Source organism: Prunus avium, chromosome 4, assembly GCF_965620075.1.
Source record: "Prunus avium chromosome 4, drPruAviu1.hap1.1, whole genome shotgun sequence".
Taxonomy (NCBI): domain Eukaryota; kingdom Viridiplantae; phylum Streptophyta; class Magnoliopsida; order Rosales; family Rosaceae; genus Prunus; species Prunus avium.
Genome location: NC_142287.1, coordinates 19,736,495 through 19,755,831, shown reverse-complemented (window position 1 = coordinate 19,755,831; position 19,337 = coordinate 19,736,495). Strand labels below are relative to the sequence as shown.

The 19,337-nt window shown below is 37.7% G+C and overlaps 1 protein-coding gene across 6 annotated transcripts; it reads right to left on the bottom strand.

Moving 5' to 3' along the window:
* Positions 1-195: 195 nt before the first annotated feature.
* Positions 196-4,081, bottom strand: LOC110758262 (zinc finger CCCH domain-containing protein 18-like). Of its 6 annotated transcripts, none has more exons than XM_021960069.2 (8): positions 3,932-4,081; positions 2,274-3,198; positions 2,014-2,181; positions 1,732-1,911; positions 1,387-1,463; positions 1,049-1,219; positions 822-939; positions 196-721 (listed from the first exon to the last, which is right to left on the bottom strand). In XM_021960069.2, the coding sequence occupies exons 2-8, from the start codon at positions 3,182-3,184 to the stop codon at positions 673-675; spliced, it is 1,674 nt and encodes a 557-aa protein (XP_021815761.1). In that variant the 5' UTR covers positions 3,185-3,198; positions 3,932-4,081; the 3' UTR covers positions 196-672. The 6 variants fall into 6 exon arrangements, with proteins under 6 accessions (XP_021815761.1, XP_021815759.1, XP_021815763.1 ...); XM_021960067.2 differs by having other exon boundaries at positions 196-716; XM_021960071.2 differs by having other exon boundaries at positions 822-881.
* Positions 4,082-19,337: the final 15,256 nt, after the last annotated feature.

Sequence of the window (19,337 nt, the reverse complement as noted above, 5' to 3'; positions counted from 1 at the left end):
TAATAGAAAATGAATTTATGCTTTTAATACGTATTCGTTAGCAAAATCATAAAAATTACAAGAAAATTCTGAGCTGCATGCTCTGGAGTCTCAAAGACAGTGCTCCCTCTGAACCAAGCATTGTCATGTGGAAAGATAACTGCAGTTTCATCTTTCCAATCAACACATCGAATTCATGGAAAAAAAAACAAGGGATTATAAAACTGGTATATCTGCCACTTGACTTATAGTTCAAGTAATTTCATCTGTGCTCAATGTTACAGAGATTTTCAAGATATTTAAAACTCTCTGACACATTTGAAATATTCTAGATCCTTTCTTCAACTAAAAGACTAAAACATTACATCAGATTCTAATAAAGATCTAAATCCCTTGCCTTATTTCTGTGACTAACATTAAGAAACTGTAAATCTTTCTTACATATACTTCTATGTATCCAATTCTTCTTTTCTACGTCCGTCAACCCGAGTGATAGGGAGGAGTGTCATCTAATGTTTCTTCTGTAGGCAGTATGTACTTGCAGGAAACTTTGGCAAAACGCGGATGAAGCCAAAGAAAAGGAAAGAAAGAGAGCTGTTATGTGTCGAACCAAATATGTCGCCTTTGAACGGTACCTAACTCTATAATCTTCTTTGTGTTGCTGAACCTATATGACTGCTGAAATGCCACTAGCTACTGAAGTTGCAAATGGGCTATCTGGGAGATTAAGTCCTTGGCTGTTCTAAGCAAGAAAGGGAGACCCTTGTCAGAAAAAGCAATGCAAATATAGTAAAGAAACAATAAGAACTTGAGATCCTCCAGCAGAAGGAGATAACTTATACCTTTCGTGGTCAGTGTAATTGGTGTCTATATGCTTGTGTTTATCATCACTTGTAGACCCACTGTTTAGAACATCAAACAGATAATTGAAACATTCCACAGACGGGAAGTTAAAATTATCTGCATTAATTACAACAGTAAGAAACATACTAAACAAGAAAAGAGAAGTTAATGGAAAAGAAAATTGCTCCCTATGTGGAGAAGTTAATAGTGGATAGAAACTACAGACCTTCTGAGAATTTGTGCCCATCCATGAAGTAACTAGAATGGGGATGATTAGCCACAGGCTTTCGTGCAAAATGCAGCTCTGCCAGCCTCATCCTCTCAAGTTCAATCGCATATTCTTGCTCTTCCACAAGCTTCTTCCTTAACAATCTAGAGTTGTCACAGCCTGCTGACACTGAAAATCTATGCATAAGCCAACATAACAACTCTATGACCAATAGACACACCAAAAGAGATGAATTTGATAAAAGAAGAAACAAAGGCAACAAAATAACCAATTATGTAAAGAATCCTCATAGGAGCTTGAAGTCTCCAATCAAAGAAATTTTATGTGCCACTCACTTGAATAAAAATCTGATTCCATGTCTGCGTGGTGTGGAGAAAAATATGCCGCAGGATCCATTCTCTCTTGGTGCTTTCTGCATAAAGCAAAGACAGGTGAGATTGAGAAAGAATTCATTAATATGGATGAGGAAAAGAGTCCTTCCAGCAGCATTTTTACTGCAGCAAAGTACTCTGAAGCAAAAAGGAATCTATATTTTTCACTGATACAAGCTACTTCACAAGCACAGATTCAAAAACTGTATTGGCAACTATACAAAATCGCATGGAAAGTTCACATTGAACAGCGCCCATCAATAACTTTGACAAGTTTGACTCAGGATGTTCGAATCATTCTATTGTTACCTGTCAACAAGCTTTGATTTTTCCCTGTAAGGTTTCACAAGAACACGAGACCCACAAACATAATGTGGATTTCCTTTTGCCAAAATCATTTTCACAGTATCGGCATGGACAAAGGTAACAAACCCAAACATCCGTTTCTGTTGGCAGGGAATCCTGACATCTTCAACAGGGCCAAAGGTACTGCAAAGAAAACCAACACAATGAGAAAACTATTAAAGCCTGAAAATTTATATTTCAAAAAAACATGTACCTTTCCAAACATAGTTAAAAATTTTGACTTGCCTGAAGTAGTTTGAGACATCATCTTCACTGAAAGTGCTTTCAGCTGGAAATGTTAGATATATCTGTCGCGAACCGCTAACAATAGGACCAGGATCACCTTTCTCATTCCGATGATCGGCGTATTTTGGAGAGTCTTCAGCCAAAATTACTGCATGCTGCCCGTGAGGCCTGTAAATCACATAATGCACTGGTTATATACCAATATATGAAAGAGTATCAGTCTATCAGCCATGAACACTAAACAAAGGCCAAATTTTCACCTGTCAATCAGCCGAATACTGCTTCCCAGTCGAGCAAGAAGCTTTGTCAAGCTGTAACCAGCCTTGCCATGTCTCTGGCTTTCAGTGAGGTAGCCTTCTGCCTGGAGAGATTTTCCAAATTTGTCATAATACATCATTGGCAGAGAAGCAATTGAAATAGGAATTCCTCTTCTTGATCTAAGCAGCTCAGTGATTTCCCACTCCAACTTCTCAAGAGACCCCGGTGAGATAACATGATCATCATTAATGCAGTCATTGCCATACATCTGAGAGAAGCTCTCAGGAATCACTTGTCCGTGGTAATACCTACAGCTACTTCCATGCTTACAAAATCCCTTATTGAAATAGTGACAAATCTTAACTGGAAACTCTGTCACGCTTGAAAATCGTCTACCAGTTCTAACACTTAAGTTGTCTATTTCAGCGTCCCGGTAGTAATCATTAGAGAATCCAGAAATCCCAGAATTGAGTGGTTCTATTTGATCCTCCAAACTCAAAAACTGAGCCTGGTTTTGCAGTTCTGCAATAGAGTCAGAGTAACCCAATGGCATAAAATCTGGGCTATGTTTAGCAACTAGTTGGGCATCCCAAAAGGCAGTTGGGACCCGAATGGCTGCTGGAGACGAGAAAGGCCTTGACGAAACGGGCGAATAAGGAGCGAAAGCCCCTGTTACTGGGTTCAAAGAAGGTGAGATTGGGGATGCCACTGACTTGGCAGCCAACTGCTGAAGTTCAGTCTTGGCTTTGAGTATCACTTGGTGAATCAAGTGCTCTGGAGCCATAGCCAACCGAGCCATCTCCTGCTCACCATAGTCTTGTAAAAGAAGATAGCCTATAATCTTTGTAGCATTGTCTGGTTCTAGTTTCTGGATTCTACTGTAAACAGCGTTTGTATACTCAGAAAAATCCATCGCCAATCTATTTACTGCAAAAAGATCAGGAATTTAAAAACCCAAAGAAAAACAATCATAAACCAAGAGAAAATCAATGTTCTCAATCTACCAGTGCAAGAACAACATAGATATGTCAAAAACACAGAATCTAAGCCCTAATATGTGAGAAGAAAAGTTGAGAAATCCAACAGCTCTAGGTCAAAGATTCAGTGAATGAAAGATTTTGAGGTTTATTTATCTTCTGTCAGAGGATTCTTACTCCTTTTTCCCTTGAATCCATTAAAGGAAATTTAATAAAATAAAAAATAATTGGTCTTATCACAACTAGGAAAAGCTGTAAAGATTGCCAGAACACACCACCAGAGCCAGAAATGGACATTCCTCCAAATCTGGATATTTATGATTTGCATAAAAATAACATGCTTAAAAATTGTTGCTTCCAAATTTATTCACAGAAACAAAGAGACCCACTTACTTTTAAGAAAAGATTGCACAGCAAAGTGTATCTTCAAGCACAAAAAAAGGAAGAACAGCTTCACATACGAACCCAAAATACATTTCCTATTTTGGAAAAAAGCTTACTTTGCATCCGAAACCAAAGAAATTATTCTTGACAATAAAATGACAAGGTTGAACTTTTATACATAAAATTCTTAGAAGTTGAAGTCTTTTCCAACTCAAAAACCAACTTGAAATAATCCAAAAATAAATAAATTATTTGTAAAAACCAAAACAGTTTGTGCTGAAAAATAAAAACATACTCACCAATTCATTCAGCCCAACTGCAGCAGAAACAAGTCTATTTCTTCTAGCACTCTCTCTGAACCCTTCTTCTCTCACTAAACTTTATCCAGAAAGGTTTTGAAAAATAATGTTAATCTCAAAACCACACTGACACAAATGATGCTTTTAAAGCGCATACTTTGAGAGAGTTCAAACAAATAAAAATTAATTTTTCATTAACAAAATAATTACAGTTAATTAATTACCATTTTTGTCACGCTGGACAATGTGAAGACTTTGTTGCTTAAACTTTTTGAATACTTTTTTTTAAAACAATTTACAGTTGGATTTTCGTATCACAAAAAATTAGGCAACATATTTTCCATGATTTTCGACTGGTTTGTTTACAACTGCTTCAAACTACGTAATTACATAAATACCCTTTTTTTATATATCCAAAACCACGTGAATTTTAAAATTATAATTCGGAAATACCAATGTGCTAAATTTTAGAACTCCAACAACACATGTCGGCAAACTGAAGCCCCTCGAGTCTTGAGTAACACAACCGTGGAGTGTGTTTCGTCTTTTGCTCGGGTGGGCCCCATAATTAATTTACCGTTGGATCTTCCTTGAGATCACCAAGGCCAGATTTCAAGGGTGGGGATCCACGTGGGAAGCTTACATAACACTTGGGACGCAGGAGCATGCAGCGGTTTCAGTCTGTTCATGCAACTTTGTCTTTTGATCATTAAAAATGATGACAAGGCCACTTGCTATCAGTGGGTCCCCTTTTTGACATTTCATTGTTGCACCACATGGGACCCACAGAAAAGGTTGGGGCCCACACCTTTGGCCAGGATTATGCAAAATCTTGTTTGTTGTGAAAACAAGATTATGCATGTATGTATACTGGCTTTTTGGTTTTTTCTTCTGGTATATTTTCTATTTTGTACTATGATAGGATAAGCTGGTTTTTTTTTTTGCCAAACTGCCCTGTTTGTTTCTCAATTTCAACTCAAAATTTTATCGTTGATACAATGTGAGTGAGATATGCAGCGGTAATCATGTTGTTGTTTAGGGTTTAAGTACAAGTACGTTGCAGATGTAGCAGGACCACTTGGTCACAGTATGTACCCGCTTATATCCGAATTCGAACTCCTCTTTCATATATTAAAGTAGTTTAGAATATGTCAATCGGATTTAGCCCCGTGAGAAAGGACCTTGACTTATAGACCAGTGGTCTCAGGTTCGAACTCCATGACACATTGATATTGTGATTGAAAAACTCCTCCCCTTATAGTTAAAATTATTGCTTGTATTTTTTATATATTATATAAAAAAAAAAGTAGTTTAGAATATGGCCTCGTAAAAAATAAACACAAATTTTTGTTAAATGAAAAAATATATATATAATATCTTAGCTTTCCTATTACTGTAATACTCAAGACTATTAACATTTATTTGGGTTCATTGTATTCTTTCAAATTACTTGAAAATTGAAGTTATCTTAGGAAAGTTGAACCATTGAATAGTAATGAAGGGTATTTGAGGTAAAAGGCAGCTAGCTTATTAACCGGGAGATTGACCGATTCGAAAGCCTGGAGGGGAGGTCAACGTTATTAGATAATTATTAAATTACAAATTAAGATTTTCTCATAATGAACGAATGATAAGCATATAATTTTGTATAGATCTTAATTACTGATGAGTAAGACGCGGGCTTTCTGTTACGACCCCTCACTTGCTACAAAACTAGAAATTTATTTTAGGATTTTTAATTACCTTTTAATCAATAAATAAATAAAAATCAAGCTTTTACCATTTTAGGATTTTGAATTACCATTTACCTCTCACTGCATATCCTGTATCCATTTGTTTTGGGAACGAACTCTTCCTCAATTTTAAGGGGTCAAACTTTTTCCTTTTTAGCATGTCTTGATCTTCGATATTGTTTGATATTTTGAAAATGAGAATTTACACAAACGAAAAAAAACGAAATTCAGATCGATCCACATGTTGAAAATGATCAAGTCTCCAAAAGTTTAATCAAAACTGCATTTTTTTGTAATGTGTTATGCAAATGTTTTCATGGATAAAATGCATTTTTTTAACGATAGTATTTTATTGATAAGATGAAAAAATAAAAAAGTACAAAGTTATTATGGTGTCAAATATGGATAAATCTTCTCCAGTTACCAAACGCTACAACCTATAAACTGATTAAAACCCCTAATTCAACAATCAAAAGCACGTCTACTCTTCTTTTCTTCTGAAGAACAAGGAATATATAGATTGGATTTATGGATTAATAAACGAAGAAAGACAGCACCTACCTTTGTTGCTTCCCGCCCAATAATACATTATTAAACATTAAAGAAATATTTATGGCTGTCATGTTTGTGAACTATATATAATCTTCTATATATTTCAGTCATTTTCAATGCCCTGCAGACTTGTCTCTATATATATACAGTTGTGATCGAGGGGTATGGGCTATGCATCTATGTTCTTATTTAGCAGCTTATCATATCAATCAAGGTGACAAAACTTGTATTAAATCACTACTTCAAAGGCTAATTAAAATATTATCCGTTCAATTACACGATATCATCGGATTGGCCGATAGTTCAATAGAATCAAAATTTGATTACAAGAAACAACATAAATGCTTTATAATCATTGATTAATTGATAGTGATGGTTCAACACAAACTCACCTATACATCCATTAGTAAAAAAAATAATTTGGTTCACACGTTATTGGTGTTAAAAAAAAAAAGTATAAACATTGTTGTTGTCATGCGTGACTCTGAAGTAACAATTAACTTAGGCATCTTTTATAAATTTCCACTAAGATATAACACATAATTTTAACTTAGTGTAAATGGAGAAGCGAATTAATACACATAAATTACTTAGTCGAAAGAAGAGAACGTACTAGAGTGGAACAGAAGACACACACCTAAAAATTTGTAGCATGTCACTTATCAGAAATGAATATTAAAATTATTCTAAGTCATGTTTTTCTAATATAAGTATTTGAATCAAATCCTAACTTCGAATTTTTTAAAGAATAAAAATTTGTGGGTTCCACATTAAATGTGTAATCCAACACTCTTGAAATAGGAAATAAAATCAACTACTACTTTTCGATTCATGACTTCTTCCCTTCCTAATAAATAAATATGCTTTAAATTGTACAAGTTAAAAACACTACATCATGCGCAAAAGGAATTCTCTTTTTCCATCCTAGTGTTTGAATTTGATGCAGTTTTCATTTTCATGATTAAACAAACATTTTGGGAGATATTCTATTTGCCAACAATACGCATTATTATCTTCCAAATAGGACAGGAGATTATGCAGTAAGGACTGTAGACTATTTGCCTTTTGTTTCCCCATCAAGTCCAAATCTAAATGTCTCTTTTAATTTGAATAGCTGCTTCACATGATTTCACCTAATCATTGTGAGCTTTTCCAGGCAACATATGGTGCGTGTTGAAAAAGCCAAGGCTACCCAAAAGAAATTTGAACCATATATTTTTCTCCTTACACAATTAATTTGTCTAGCCATACCTGGCATCCCCATTGCATAGTGCATTTTGAACCCACGCCATATATATTTGAACTTGAAATGTCACTTTATTTATTAACCGCTTTCAATTTAAACAAAAATATTTGTATGAAACGGGAATAACACTGTTTTTCTATTCTCGATCAATCATAGAATGCCATGTGGAAAAATTTTCATGCGTGGCATACCTTGATTGGCCAAAAATAGCAAAATAGTATTTCATGTAAACGTTTCTCCAATTTAAGGGACCATAGCTACAGCCTAATAGCTGGGTTGTGTTGTATAATCGTAAGTAGCATGACAATAATGTTGTTACAAACAAGTAAAGTTTAAGTGGTTAAGAACAATTACCCTTATACTCGAATCATGTGTTTGAAATTCTCCGTTTCCCAAGTTTAAGTTTAAGTGGTTAAGTATAAACATTGCCGTTGTCATGCGTGATCCCGAAGTAACACTTAACTTAGGTATCTTTTATAAATTTTCACATCATTTTAACTTAGTGTTAAATGGAAGAGAACGTACTATAATGGAACAGAAGACACACACCTAAAAATATGTAGCATGTCACTTATCAGAAACGAATATTAAGGGGGGTGTATTCAATTAGGATTATAAAGCGTTTAAAAAGATTTTTAAAATCCTGGTGTATTCAATTTGGTTTTAAACAAACTTTAAAAGAGGTTTTACAAGTCTGGGTGTATTCAATTCAGATTTGTATGAACTTTTAAAAAGTCCATTCAAATATGGGTGCATTCAATTAAGATTATAAAAAGGTTGAATCAAATCTAGGTGTATTCGAAAGGTCATATATTTGGAAGGATTTCATTAAGTGATAAATTTTCGTAGGATTTAAGGGGAGAGCTATAAATAACAAAGGCCATAATAAATCCAACCTCCCTCTCAAGTATTTCGTCAGACGTTTTTCTCTCGCCCTAGCTTTTCTCTCTGCAACAGAAGACGAACATCTTCCTTTCTCCATCTGTGAAGGTATGCTCCCTATTTTTTTGTTCGATCAATACCTCGTTGGATTTTCTTTTTCAATGATTTTTCTTCATCGTGTTTTTCTTGTTATTAGGGTATAGTTTGGGGTTAGAGTTTATGCTTGTTACTAGGGTTTTCGCTAAACATAATTTTATTTCATGTTATTGAAGAAAAAGATGTTATGAATTTGGCTTTTTATTTCATGTCGTTTAAAATTTTATTTCATGTTGGTACAAATTAAGTATAAGAACATCTCTTGAAATTGGATCACCATTAGATACATTGACAGCAATGCTACTATATAAAATAATTTTACTTTGTATACTTTCCATCTATTTTTTTAATTTATAATTTGTTACGTGTATTATTAACAGAGACATTGATGGGGAGGAGTTTAATAAAGTCATGGCTTTGATGAGATCTAAAAGCAAACAAAACAAGGATGGCCACAGGCTCAAAGTTTCTGTAGAAGACGGAGGCCTACTTGAGCACTTTTTTGGCAAAGATGGCAAAAGTCTCACACATAAAACATTTGAGTTTTTTTCCTCTGGCAGTCAGCTGATCTTTTCCCATTTGTTTTTCTTCTATCTATTTCTGAATTTGAAGTATGGAATAAAAGCCATACAAATTTTAAGAAAGTTTATTAAAAAATTATATAGAAGTCTTCTGAAAGTCTATCAAGTTCTATACGAATTCTAAAAAATCCATCAAGTTCTATGAAAGCTGACACTTAAACAAAATCTTTTTAAACGCTCTAGAATCCTAATTGAATATACAACCCCCTAAAATTATTCTAATTCATGCTTTTCTAATATAAGTATTTGAATCAAGGGTAAATTGCCGAAATGCCCCTTGAACTTGTACCTAATTATCAATTTACCCCTTGACTTTTTTTTTTATTTATAGAAAATTAAGGACTTGAAAAAAAAATTATTCTCAATTTCCCCCTTGCTGTCCAAATTCTCAACATTTGATCCAATTTGCCATTAAATATAAGGGCATATTGGTCATTTCATTTGTTAAAAATAATTAAATACTGTAAAATAAAATAGTATGACATATAAAATGAAAAAAATCATTTTAATAAACAGAGGGGTGGGACCCACCCACCCTTTCTTCTCTCTTTCTCTGAGACTATGCCCTCTCTCTCTCTGTGTGCGACCAAACCCCTTCCCTCTCTCTTTACGAATTTGCCATCTCTCTCTCTCTCTCTCTCTCTCTCTCTCTCTCTCTCTCTCTCTCTCTCTCTCTCTCTCTCTCTGTGACCAAACCCATCAGCCCCCACCCTCCGAACAACCCCATTTATTCAGATCTTGAATCCATTGATAGGTTGTGTGATTTGGGGTCGAGATTTTGGGTGAGGGGGCAATGAACTTGTGAGGTGAAGAGGTCTAGACCTTTTAAGGCTATGGGGGAAAAATCATAGGGGAAAGGTGTGCGAATGGGTTTGGGTTTGTAGGTAGGGATAGGTTTTCTTTTATGTTTTTTGGATGTAGGGTGGGTTGCGAGCGGGGAAAAGGCTGGGTCACTAGCTGCTGTGATTTCAATTGAGGATTGGAGTGGCATTAGAGTGGTTGAGCTGGGGGATGGGGAGAAGTTGTTTCGGGTCGGTGAGATGAGGGGCTAGCTGTGGTGATGGGGTATGTAGAGTAGGGGTAGGCATCAAAACCAGAATACAGAAACCGTGCCAAACCGTGCCAATCTCGTGCCGTCCCATTTGGTGTTGACGTGTAAACGAGATAATACCATGTCATCCCGTTACTGTTTGGCACGACATCAGTTCCAGCTTTGTGATCCCGTTTGGTGTCATACCATACTGAACAGTACATGTAAATAATAACCCTAATTTAATTGAATTCCTAATTTCTTCGACTCCTCTTTGTTTCTCCTGCGTCCTTTCCTTTCCTTTCCTCATTCTATAAACTCTTCTCTTCTCTTCTCCTTTCTCAATCATAATTGATTTGAAGCCGTAATTCCCCAATCGATCTCATCTTCTTCTCCTCATCATCCTCCTCTCTATCTCTTTGTAGAAACAGAGTTTTCTATATTATCAAAATTGATTTTACAATCTCTTTATACACAGGAACATAAACGTAAACCTATCAGTTACTACAATATAATAATAACAGCTGCCATATCAGTTACTACAATACAATAATAGCATAACAGCTGCAAGCAATTATATGCAGTCATAATTAGGATAACGGCCTAACATTCCCCCACAAACTGGACACCGGATAGGTGACGAGTTTGGAAACCAGACGTTCAAAACGGTCAGCTGGTAATCCTTTTGTGAAGACATCTGCAAGCTGGAGTTGAGAAGGAACAAACTGAACTTTGTGACTGCCAGAGGCGACCCGTTCACGGACAAAGTGATAATCAATAGCAATGTGTTTTGTACGAGCATGGAAGACAGGATTAGCGGCTAAGTATGTGGCAGACAGGTTGTCACAGTTAAGTAAAACTGGACGAGTAAGCGGACAACGAAGTTCAGTTAAGAGACCTTGAATCCACAAAGTATCTGCACAGGCATAGGCAAGAGCTCGATATTCGGCTTCGGCACTAGAACGGGAAACGGTGGGCTGCTTCTTAGCACTCCACGAAATGAGGTTGGGTCCCAAGAATACACAATACCCGGTTGTGGACCTGCGAGTGTCAGGACATCCAGCCCAATCTGCATCAGAATAGGCGACTAAGAAGGAACAGTCAGGAGACCTACGAACAGGAAGACCAACTCCAAGGGTGCCTTTTAGATAACGTAAAATCCGTTTGACAGCTTCAAAATGAACATCACTGGGTGATCCCATAAATTGAGAGACATGTTGAACAGCGTATGAGATATCAGGACGAGTCATGGTGAGATATTGTAAGGCGCCAACCATCTGTCGATAAGGGGTAGGATCCGCAAGGACAGTACCATGGGTACGAGAAAGAGTACCTTTGGAAGTCATGGGTGTAGAAACAGGTTTGCATTCCAAGAGATTGCTGCGTTTGAGAAGATCAACAGTGTACTTGTTTTGAGTAAGATGGATGGAAGTAGGGTGATAATGGACCTCCACACCAAGAAAATAATGCAAACGCCCCAAATCTTTTATGTCAAACTCAGCACCCAATTTGCGGAGAAAGGCAAGGAGATGAGAAGAATTACTGCCAGTGAGAATGATGTCATCTACATATAGCAACAAGATCATAACAGAACAGTGATCATGATAAACAAACATAAAAGTGTCAGCCTGACTTTGAGTAAAGCCAACACTCAGGAGGAAAGAACTAAATCTCTGAAACCATGCCCGGGGAGCCTACTTAAGACCATAAATGGCCTTATGAAGTTTACACACATGATTGGGCCGGTCAGGGTCAGCAAAGCCAGGTGGTTGCCGCATATAAACATCTTCAGAAAGAGAGCCGTGCAAGAATGCGTTTTTGACATCGAGTTGCCGAAGAGGCCATCCAGAAGAAATAGCCAGATAGAGAACAGTGCGAACGGTTGTGGGCTCAACCACAGGACTGAATGTATCAAAATAATCGACACCAGATTGTTGATGGAAGCCTTTGGCAACAAGGCGTGCCTTATATCGTTCAATTGTGCATCGGAGCGCCGCTTTATTCGGAAGACCCATTTGCAACCAACCGTATTGAGCGAAGGGGACGACGGCACCAAAGACTAGGTGCCCTGCTGAAGGAGGGCATGATACTCATCTAGCTTGGCCTGTTTCCATTCGGGATAACGAGATGCTTGTGTGTAGCAAGTGGATTCAACGTCTGTGTTGACCAAAGCAGAGAAAGCATGAGGAATGGGGTACCGAGTAGAAAAATTGGCATGATATTTGAGATTTGGCTTGACAATTCCAGACTTGGATCGGGTGTGCACAGGACTGAGACGGGCACTTGGTGGTGGAGGAGCGATGACAGGGACATGGGAAGGAACAAGAGGAGACGACGACAAAGTTGGTGGAGAAGAGGCGGATACGGCTGGCTGTGAAGAAAGAGAAAGGGAGTCGGGTGGTGTTTGAGAACTTGGGTCAGAGGATAGGGATGAGATGGCTGGTGATGGAGAAGAGGAACGGCAGTCTGGTGGTGTTGGAGAACAGGGGGCTGATGATGGGGGCGAGACGGCTGATTGGGGAGAATAGATTTCGGCTGGTTGTTGAGAGGAAGGTGACTCAGATGTGGTGTTGGAGAACCGGGCTATGTCATGAGAATTGACAGCAGGAATGGGCCGAGCTGGTGGACTAGGAAGAAGGCCCACGGGGACCACAGCAAGGTCTGAGAGCGGAACAGGCTTAGAAACAGCAGCATAATAAAGTTGATATTCATGAAAAATGACATGGCGAGAAACGTAGAGCCGACCTGTAGGAGGATGGAGACAGCGGTAACCAAGATGGCGATCACTGTACCCAACAAAAACACACTGAAGAGAACGAGGTTGTAATTTGTTAGTTACATAATCTCCAAGATATGGGTAACAAATACATCCAAAAACACGAAGGAACGTGTAATCCGGGAAAATGCCAAATAATAACTTATAGGGAGAAGTCCCTTTAAGGATAGGGGTGGGAAGTCGATTAATTAAAGAAACTGCCGTACAAAATGCTTCGACCCAAAGATTGTGAGGCATGTGAGCAGTGTGTAAGAGAGTGCGACCCATATCAGCAATATGGCGATGTTTTCGCTCTGCTAACCCATTTTGTTGGAGTGTATGAGGACAAGAAAAACGATGCACAATGCCATTAGCAGCACAAAACTGTTTAAATTGCAGGTTATCATATTCCTTCCCCCCATCACTCTGAAATTGTTTGATAGACAAGGAGAATTGAGATTTAACATACACAGCAAAAGTAGAAAAATGACCAAAAACTTCAGATTTAAGACGCATAGGGAAAATCCATGAATAACGAGTGTAATCATCCGTAAACAAGACATAATATCGATATCCAGAAACAGAAACAACAGGAGACATCCACAAATCTGAATGAATTAAAGCAAATGGCTTAGTAGAGCAATGATCATGAGACGAAAAGGAAAGTTTTATTGATTTAGATAACGCACAGTGGCTACAAGGGGAAGTTGATAAACGAGAAAGAGAACCTAATAATGACCGAGAAACAAGTGTGCGAAGAACTTTATTGGAGGGATGACCAAGACAACGATGCCACAAAGAGGACGACGTGACGATAGAAGAAAAAGCGTGCTTGGAACTGGACAATAGTGTGGGAAAGATAGGATAAAGACCATCCTTACATAGGCCCTGGAAGAGAACAACACCACGTTGTAAGTCACGAATTTGGTATCCCCAAGGAAAGAAGGTAATACTAACATTAAAATCACGAGTAAACTGAGCGACAGATAAAAGATTTTTATGAAGGGAAGGAACACGGAGAACATCAGAGAGACGAAAGACAAAGGAACCAGAAGAAAAGGAAAGGTTACCAGAATGAGTGATGGGGAGGGTGTCACCATTACCAACAACAACCTGATCCGAAGCAGCATACGGAGCGCCGGATTGGAATTTCTGCGCATCATGGGTCATGTGATGGGTGGCACTGGAGTCCAAATACCAGTTAGGATCGGAAGAGGACGCAACATGCATGCCAGCGAAAGCACGAGGATAAGGGCACTTGGCTTGAACATGACCAAATTGCTGGCAATTCCAGCATTGAATTGACTGGCGAGAGGGTGGAGGACCCAAAAGACCTTGAGAGAAAGAGGAAGGACGTGGAGCATGGTGAGAAGGCTGGCCCGGACTAGAGAAAAGACGGGCTGAAGAAGGACCATCAAAGGGACGAGAGGATTGGTCACGCGGTCGAGAGTGGCGGGGGCCACAGGGAAAGCGAGCAGCTACAAAAGCAGCAGGGGAAGCCACAGGAGCCATCTGAGCTGCTAAGGCCTGTTGCCCCTCAAAACCAAGAAGGCGAGTTCGGAGGTCCGAGAAGGATGGAAGTGGTGGGAAATTCAAAATTGCCGTCACAATCATTTGGTGGTCAATACCCAGACCACGAAGCACATAAGTAACCAGGTCAGTGTTGGAGACAGGTTCCTGGATGGCAGTGAGTTCATCAGCCAAACTCTTGGCTTGAGCAAGGTATTCAGAGATGGATTTGGAACCTTTGGTAATAGAGAAGAGGCGAAATTTGAGCTGGGCAGAATTGGCAAGGGATTGTTGGGAGAAGTTTTGTTGGAGACAATCCCAAATGTCCTTCGAGGTGGAGAACCCAATAACTTGGGGAAGAACACTCTTAGAAAGCGTAGCACGAAGGATACTAATCAGACTTTGGTCAGTTTGAAACCAAGAGACATAGTCAGGATTGGCCAACGACGGAGTAGAGGATTCAGACTTATCATAAGGAGGAAGTGTAGGGGAGGGGCAAGGATGAGAGCCATCAACAAAGCGCCAAAGATTCTGGTCGAGTAAGAAAGGTTTGACCTGGCTTTCCCATACAAGATAGTTGGTATCAAATAGTTTGACAGAGACAAGGTGAGAGATATTGGGAATGGAGATAGTGGGGACGCAGCTTGAAGCCATCGAAAGAAGAAAAGAAAAAAAGAAGGAAAGGAAAAAGTTAGGCTCTGGATACCATGTAGAAACAGAGTTTTCTATATTATCAAAACTGATTTTACAATCTCTTTATACACAGGAACATAAACGTAAACCTATCAGTTACTACAATATAATAATAATAGCTGCCATATCAGTTACTACAATACAATAATAGCATAACAGCTGCAAGCAATTATATGCAGTCATAATTAGGATAACGGCCTAACACTCTTCTTCTCCAACCCAGTGGAAAAGGAAAGCCCCAACCCAAAGTCTCTCCAAGTTTATGTGTAGAAAAATCAGGGGTTTTGTGGGATCTTCTTCTTCAAACCCGTTTCCCTCTAATACCAAAAGGAAAGACACAACTAATCATCGTTGTTGAAGGGACTGCAGCCATGGGTCTCTTTTGGGAACTCATTGTTGTAGATTATTTAGAGATGATTGTGAGGTCCGCTATTTAAGTTCTAAGTCATTCTTTTATTTTTCTTCGTTTGTGTTTTGTCATAGCTTTCCTTAGAGGGTTGCATAAATGATGAAATTTTATCATGCCTTGCTGCTTACAGTTTCATTTTCTTGCACATGGAAAACTTATTAAGTTGTCCATGAGAACTCTAAAAGTTAACAAGTGCCCAGCTATAACAGCTTCAATTATAGTTCATATTAGGAAGATTAACTAGGTTCATTAATTATATTCTTGTGCATAGAGCCATATATGAACTTTCAATATGTCATTGCCTTTTCTCGATACATGTTGGATCATTAACTTAAATGGCATTTTATGCATTACTATATCCATTCAATGGGTTGTAATATTGTGGCATTTCAAATCATACCATTTCACTTGAACTTTGTAAGAGGTTTCCATTTCTTGGTTGGTCTTGAATCAAGACTCTTGATTGTTTATTTTGTTGTATTATACTTGATTTATGAAATTTTGCAGATTTTTTACGGTATCAACATTGATACCGAATCATACCAATCCCGTTTGGATCCGGTATGGTTTGAACGTGTTTTCAAAAACTCTCATCCCGTGTCATTCTATCCCGATTCCCCTATTTGGGATTGACACCGGGATGACCTCCATCCCGTGTCATCTCAGACCGTGCCCAGCCCTAATGTAGAGTACATTTTTAGTGGAGAGAGAGAGAGAGAGAGAGAGAGAGAGAGAGAGAGAGAGAGAGAGTATGGTGGTTGTGGGAGGGTTGGCTGCTGAGAGGGGAGGGGCGGTGGGGAAGGAGGTGGTCTTGGGTCTGGGTTGGGTCGGAGGTCGATTAGGTGCTACGATGGTGGGGAAGAAAGGTGACGGCTATGGGGATGGGGTGTTTTTTATTTTTCTCTTTTCTTTAATGTTTTCCAAAAAAAAATATTTTTAATCATTTAATTGAAAATTGGATGAAATGTTGAGAATTTGGACGGCGGGGTGAAATTGAGAATAAAATTTAGTTCGAGTCTTTAGTTTTCTAGAAAAAAAGGTCAAGGGTAAATTGATAATTAGGTGCAAGTTTAGGGGGCATTTCAGCAGTTTACCCCTTGAATCAAATCCTAACTTCGCATTTTTTAAAGAATAAAAATTTGTGGGTTTCACATTAAATGTGTAATCCAACACCCTTGAAATGGGAAATAAAATCAACTACTACTTTTCAATTCATGACTTCTTCCCTTCCTAATAAATAAATATGCTTTAAATTGTACAAGTTAAAAACATTATAGTACATAGTACGTAGCTTTGCGTACATCATGCACAAAAAAAATTCTCTTTTGAGATTTTCTATTTAAACCCCGCACTTGTCTTTGTTTACCCCAATACTTAAATTATTAAGCTGTCAGTTTTATTATTGTGTAAAAAGACAAAAAAGGTCATTCAACTTAATATTTAACCCTAGTACATCTATCTATACACACACCCCACCACTCTTCATATTAAGTTTTAGAAAAATACAAACTCCTCTACATCCTATTGCTAATGGAGTCTAGTCCTGTAAAAAAGGATATTATCTTACATGTCAGTGGTCTGAGGTTCAAACCCTACCGCACACATCTTTGTTTGATAAGTTAACCTTTTTAATAAGCAATTAAAATAAGCCACGTTATGCAAAGAAGATAATTTGAGATTGTACGTTGAGTATTTGATACAAGGGTTGGTTTAACAATGTTTGATAATTGACCTTTTTCCGTTGGGTAAAAAATAAAATAAGATGTTGTTGTCATTGATTTTCACTACCATCATAAAGCGAAACCAAACAAATTACAATTTCCCATATGATCTAATCACATGATAAAAACAGCCTTGTGAAAACAACAAAATCTCATGTATACTATAAATATTGTTTAATGATTTAAGTATTGGGATGAACAAAAAAATGTGTGGGGTTTAAATAGAAAAACTCTTTTATTTCTTATTTTTTCAGCTTGGGGTGTATTTAAAGGTAGTTTGGGAAGATAGTGGGGTTTTCTTAGAAATTGTGAAAATTTAAATTAGAAGTTTGGATGAACCTAGAATATTGGGTGAACAAAGAGAAGTGTGGGGTTTAAATAGAAAATTTCCTCTTTTTCCCATCCTAGTGTTTGAATTTGATGCAGTTTTCATTTTCATGATTAAACAAACATTTTGGGAGATATTTTATTTGCCAACAATACCCATTATCTTCCAAATAGGGCAAGAGATTATGCAGTAAGGATTGTAGACTAATCATTGTCTAAATGTCTCTTTTAATTTGAATAGCTGCTTCACATGATTTCACCTAATCATTGTGAGCTTTTTCCAGGCAAGATGTGGTGCGTGTTGAAAAAGCCAAGGCTAGCCTAAAAGAGAGAAAAAATAAAATAAAAAAGCCAGGGCGTACCCAAAAGAAATTTGAACCATGTATTTTTCTCCTTAGAATTAATTTGTCTAGCCGTATCTGGCATCCCCATTGCATAGTGCTTTTCGACCCCACGCCATATATATAGAACTTGAAATGTCACTTTATTTATTAGCAGCTCTCAATTTAAATAGAAAAATTTGTATGAAAACGGTGTTATTCCCGATCAATTATATAATGTCATGTGAAAAAGTTATCATGTATGTTATACTTTGATTGGTTGAGAATAGCAAAATAGTGATATCCCTATTTCATGTGAATGTTTCTCCAATTTAAGGGACCACAACTAGAGCCTAGAAGCAGGGCTGTGTTGTATAATCGTAAGTAGCATGACAATAATGTTGTTAAGAACAAGTAAAGTTTAAGTGGTTAAGAAAAATTATCCTTGCACTCGAGTCCTATATTTGAAATTCTTCGTTTCCCAATATTATTTTGTGTTAAAATAAGTAATAATAAAAACCTGGATATTCTGCCCCAGGTGAGCTGGGGTCTGCTTAGTTGTAAGATGAAAGGATGTTGGTGGTTCTGCACTAATAACTTCTCTTTAAATGAAGTCTATTTGTTGTCAATGTCACATGTGAATCGTGATCATGTACCAGGAATGGGGCCTCAGCCTCATTCACTACAAATGTTAGTTTAAGAAAACAATCACCGTTCAATTACGGAAACAGTGTGGTATTCTGAATATAATGACCCGTACCCATCTTCGACGGATCTTATTAGTCAGCCCAGGTGGCCTTTTTTTTACAGCCCAAAATAAGCCCACCCAAGTCTACCCCCGTCATGACATTTGTGTGTATCCAAATGGGGGTACTTCCTTATTTACATTGTAAACTTAAGTAAATGGAGTAATATAAAAATGGGGGGTACTTCCTTAACCACAACCCAGACCAATCCCCGCTCACACCGGGTCGGCCCGTAAGGGGTAAAGTGCTGGCCAAAGTGGTGATTTCATACAAGAGCAAGGATCGAACCTCTGACCTCTCTTAAGGAATGAGAGTGCCGAACCACTCACACCAACCATCTTGGTTAGATTTCCTTTTTCTTAAATTCTATCTCCTAATGACTAATAAAACCTGAACAATATGAATGAGCCTGGCTGGAACAGATTTTTCTTTTTTACTTTGGTTGAATCGTACACAATTATTGATATATAAAGTTGTACTATAACATGTGATGCTTCATAATTTCTAATAACACTATTCTTGCTTACACACCAGCGATGCTGACTTCCATCACAGTACTACTTAAATTGACTACAAGAATTGACTTGAAAATCCAGTCTTAAATCAAATTAACAAAGATTAATTAGCTAAATTTTTTGGCATAATCTGATTGGACAGCGTACGTTGAACCCACAAAACGTGGATCGATCCCCAAATTTGTTCTTTAAACTCAATTAGTGAAGATAATCACGTGTAGGCTTAGCTGCCACTGCCGTTTTAGAAGGGTTTGACGTTATAAAAACGACACTCAGCTTGGTCTTCAACTT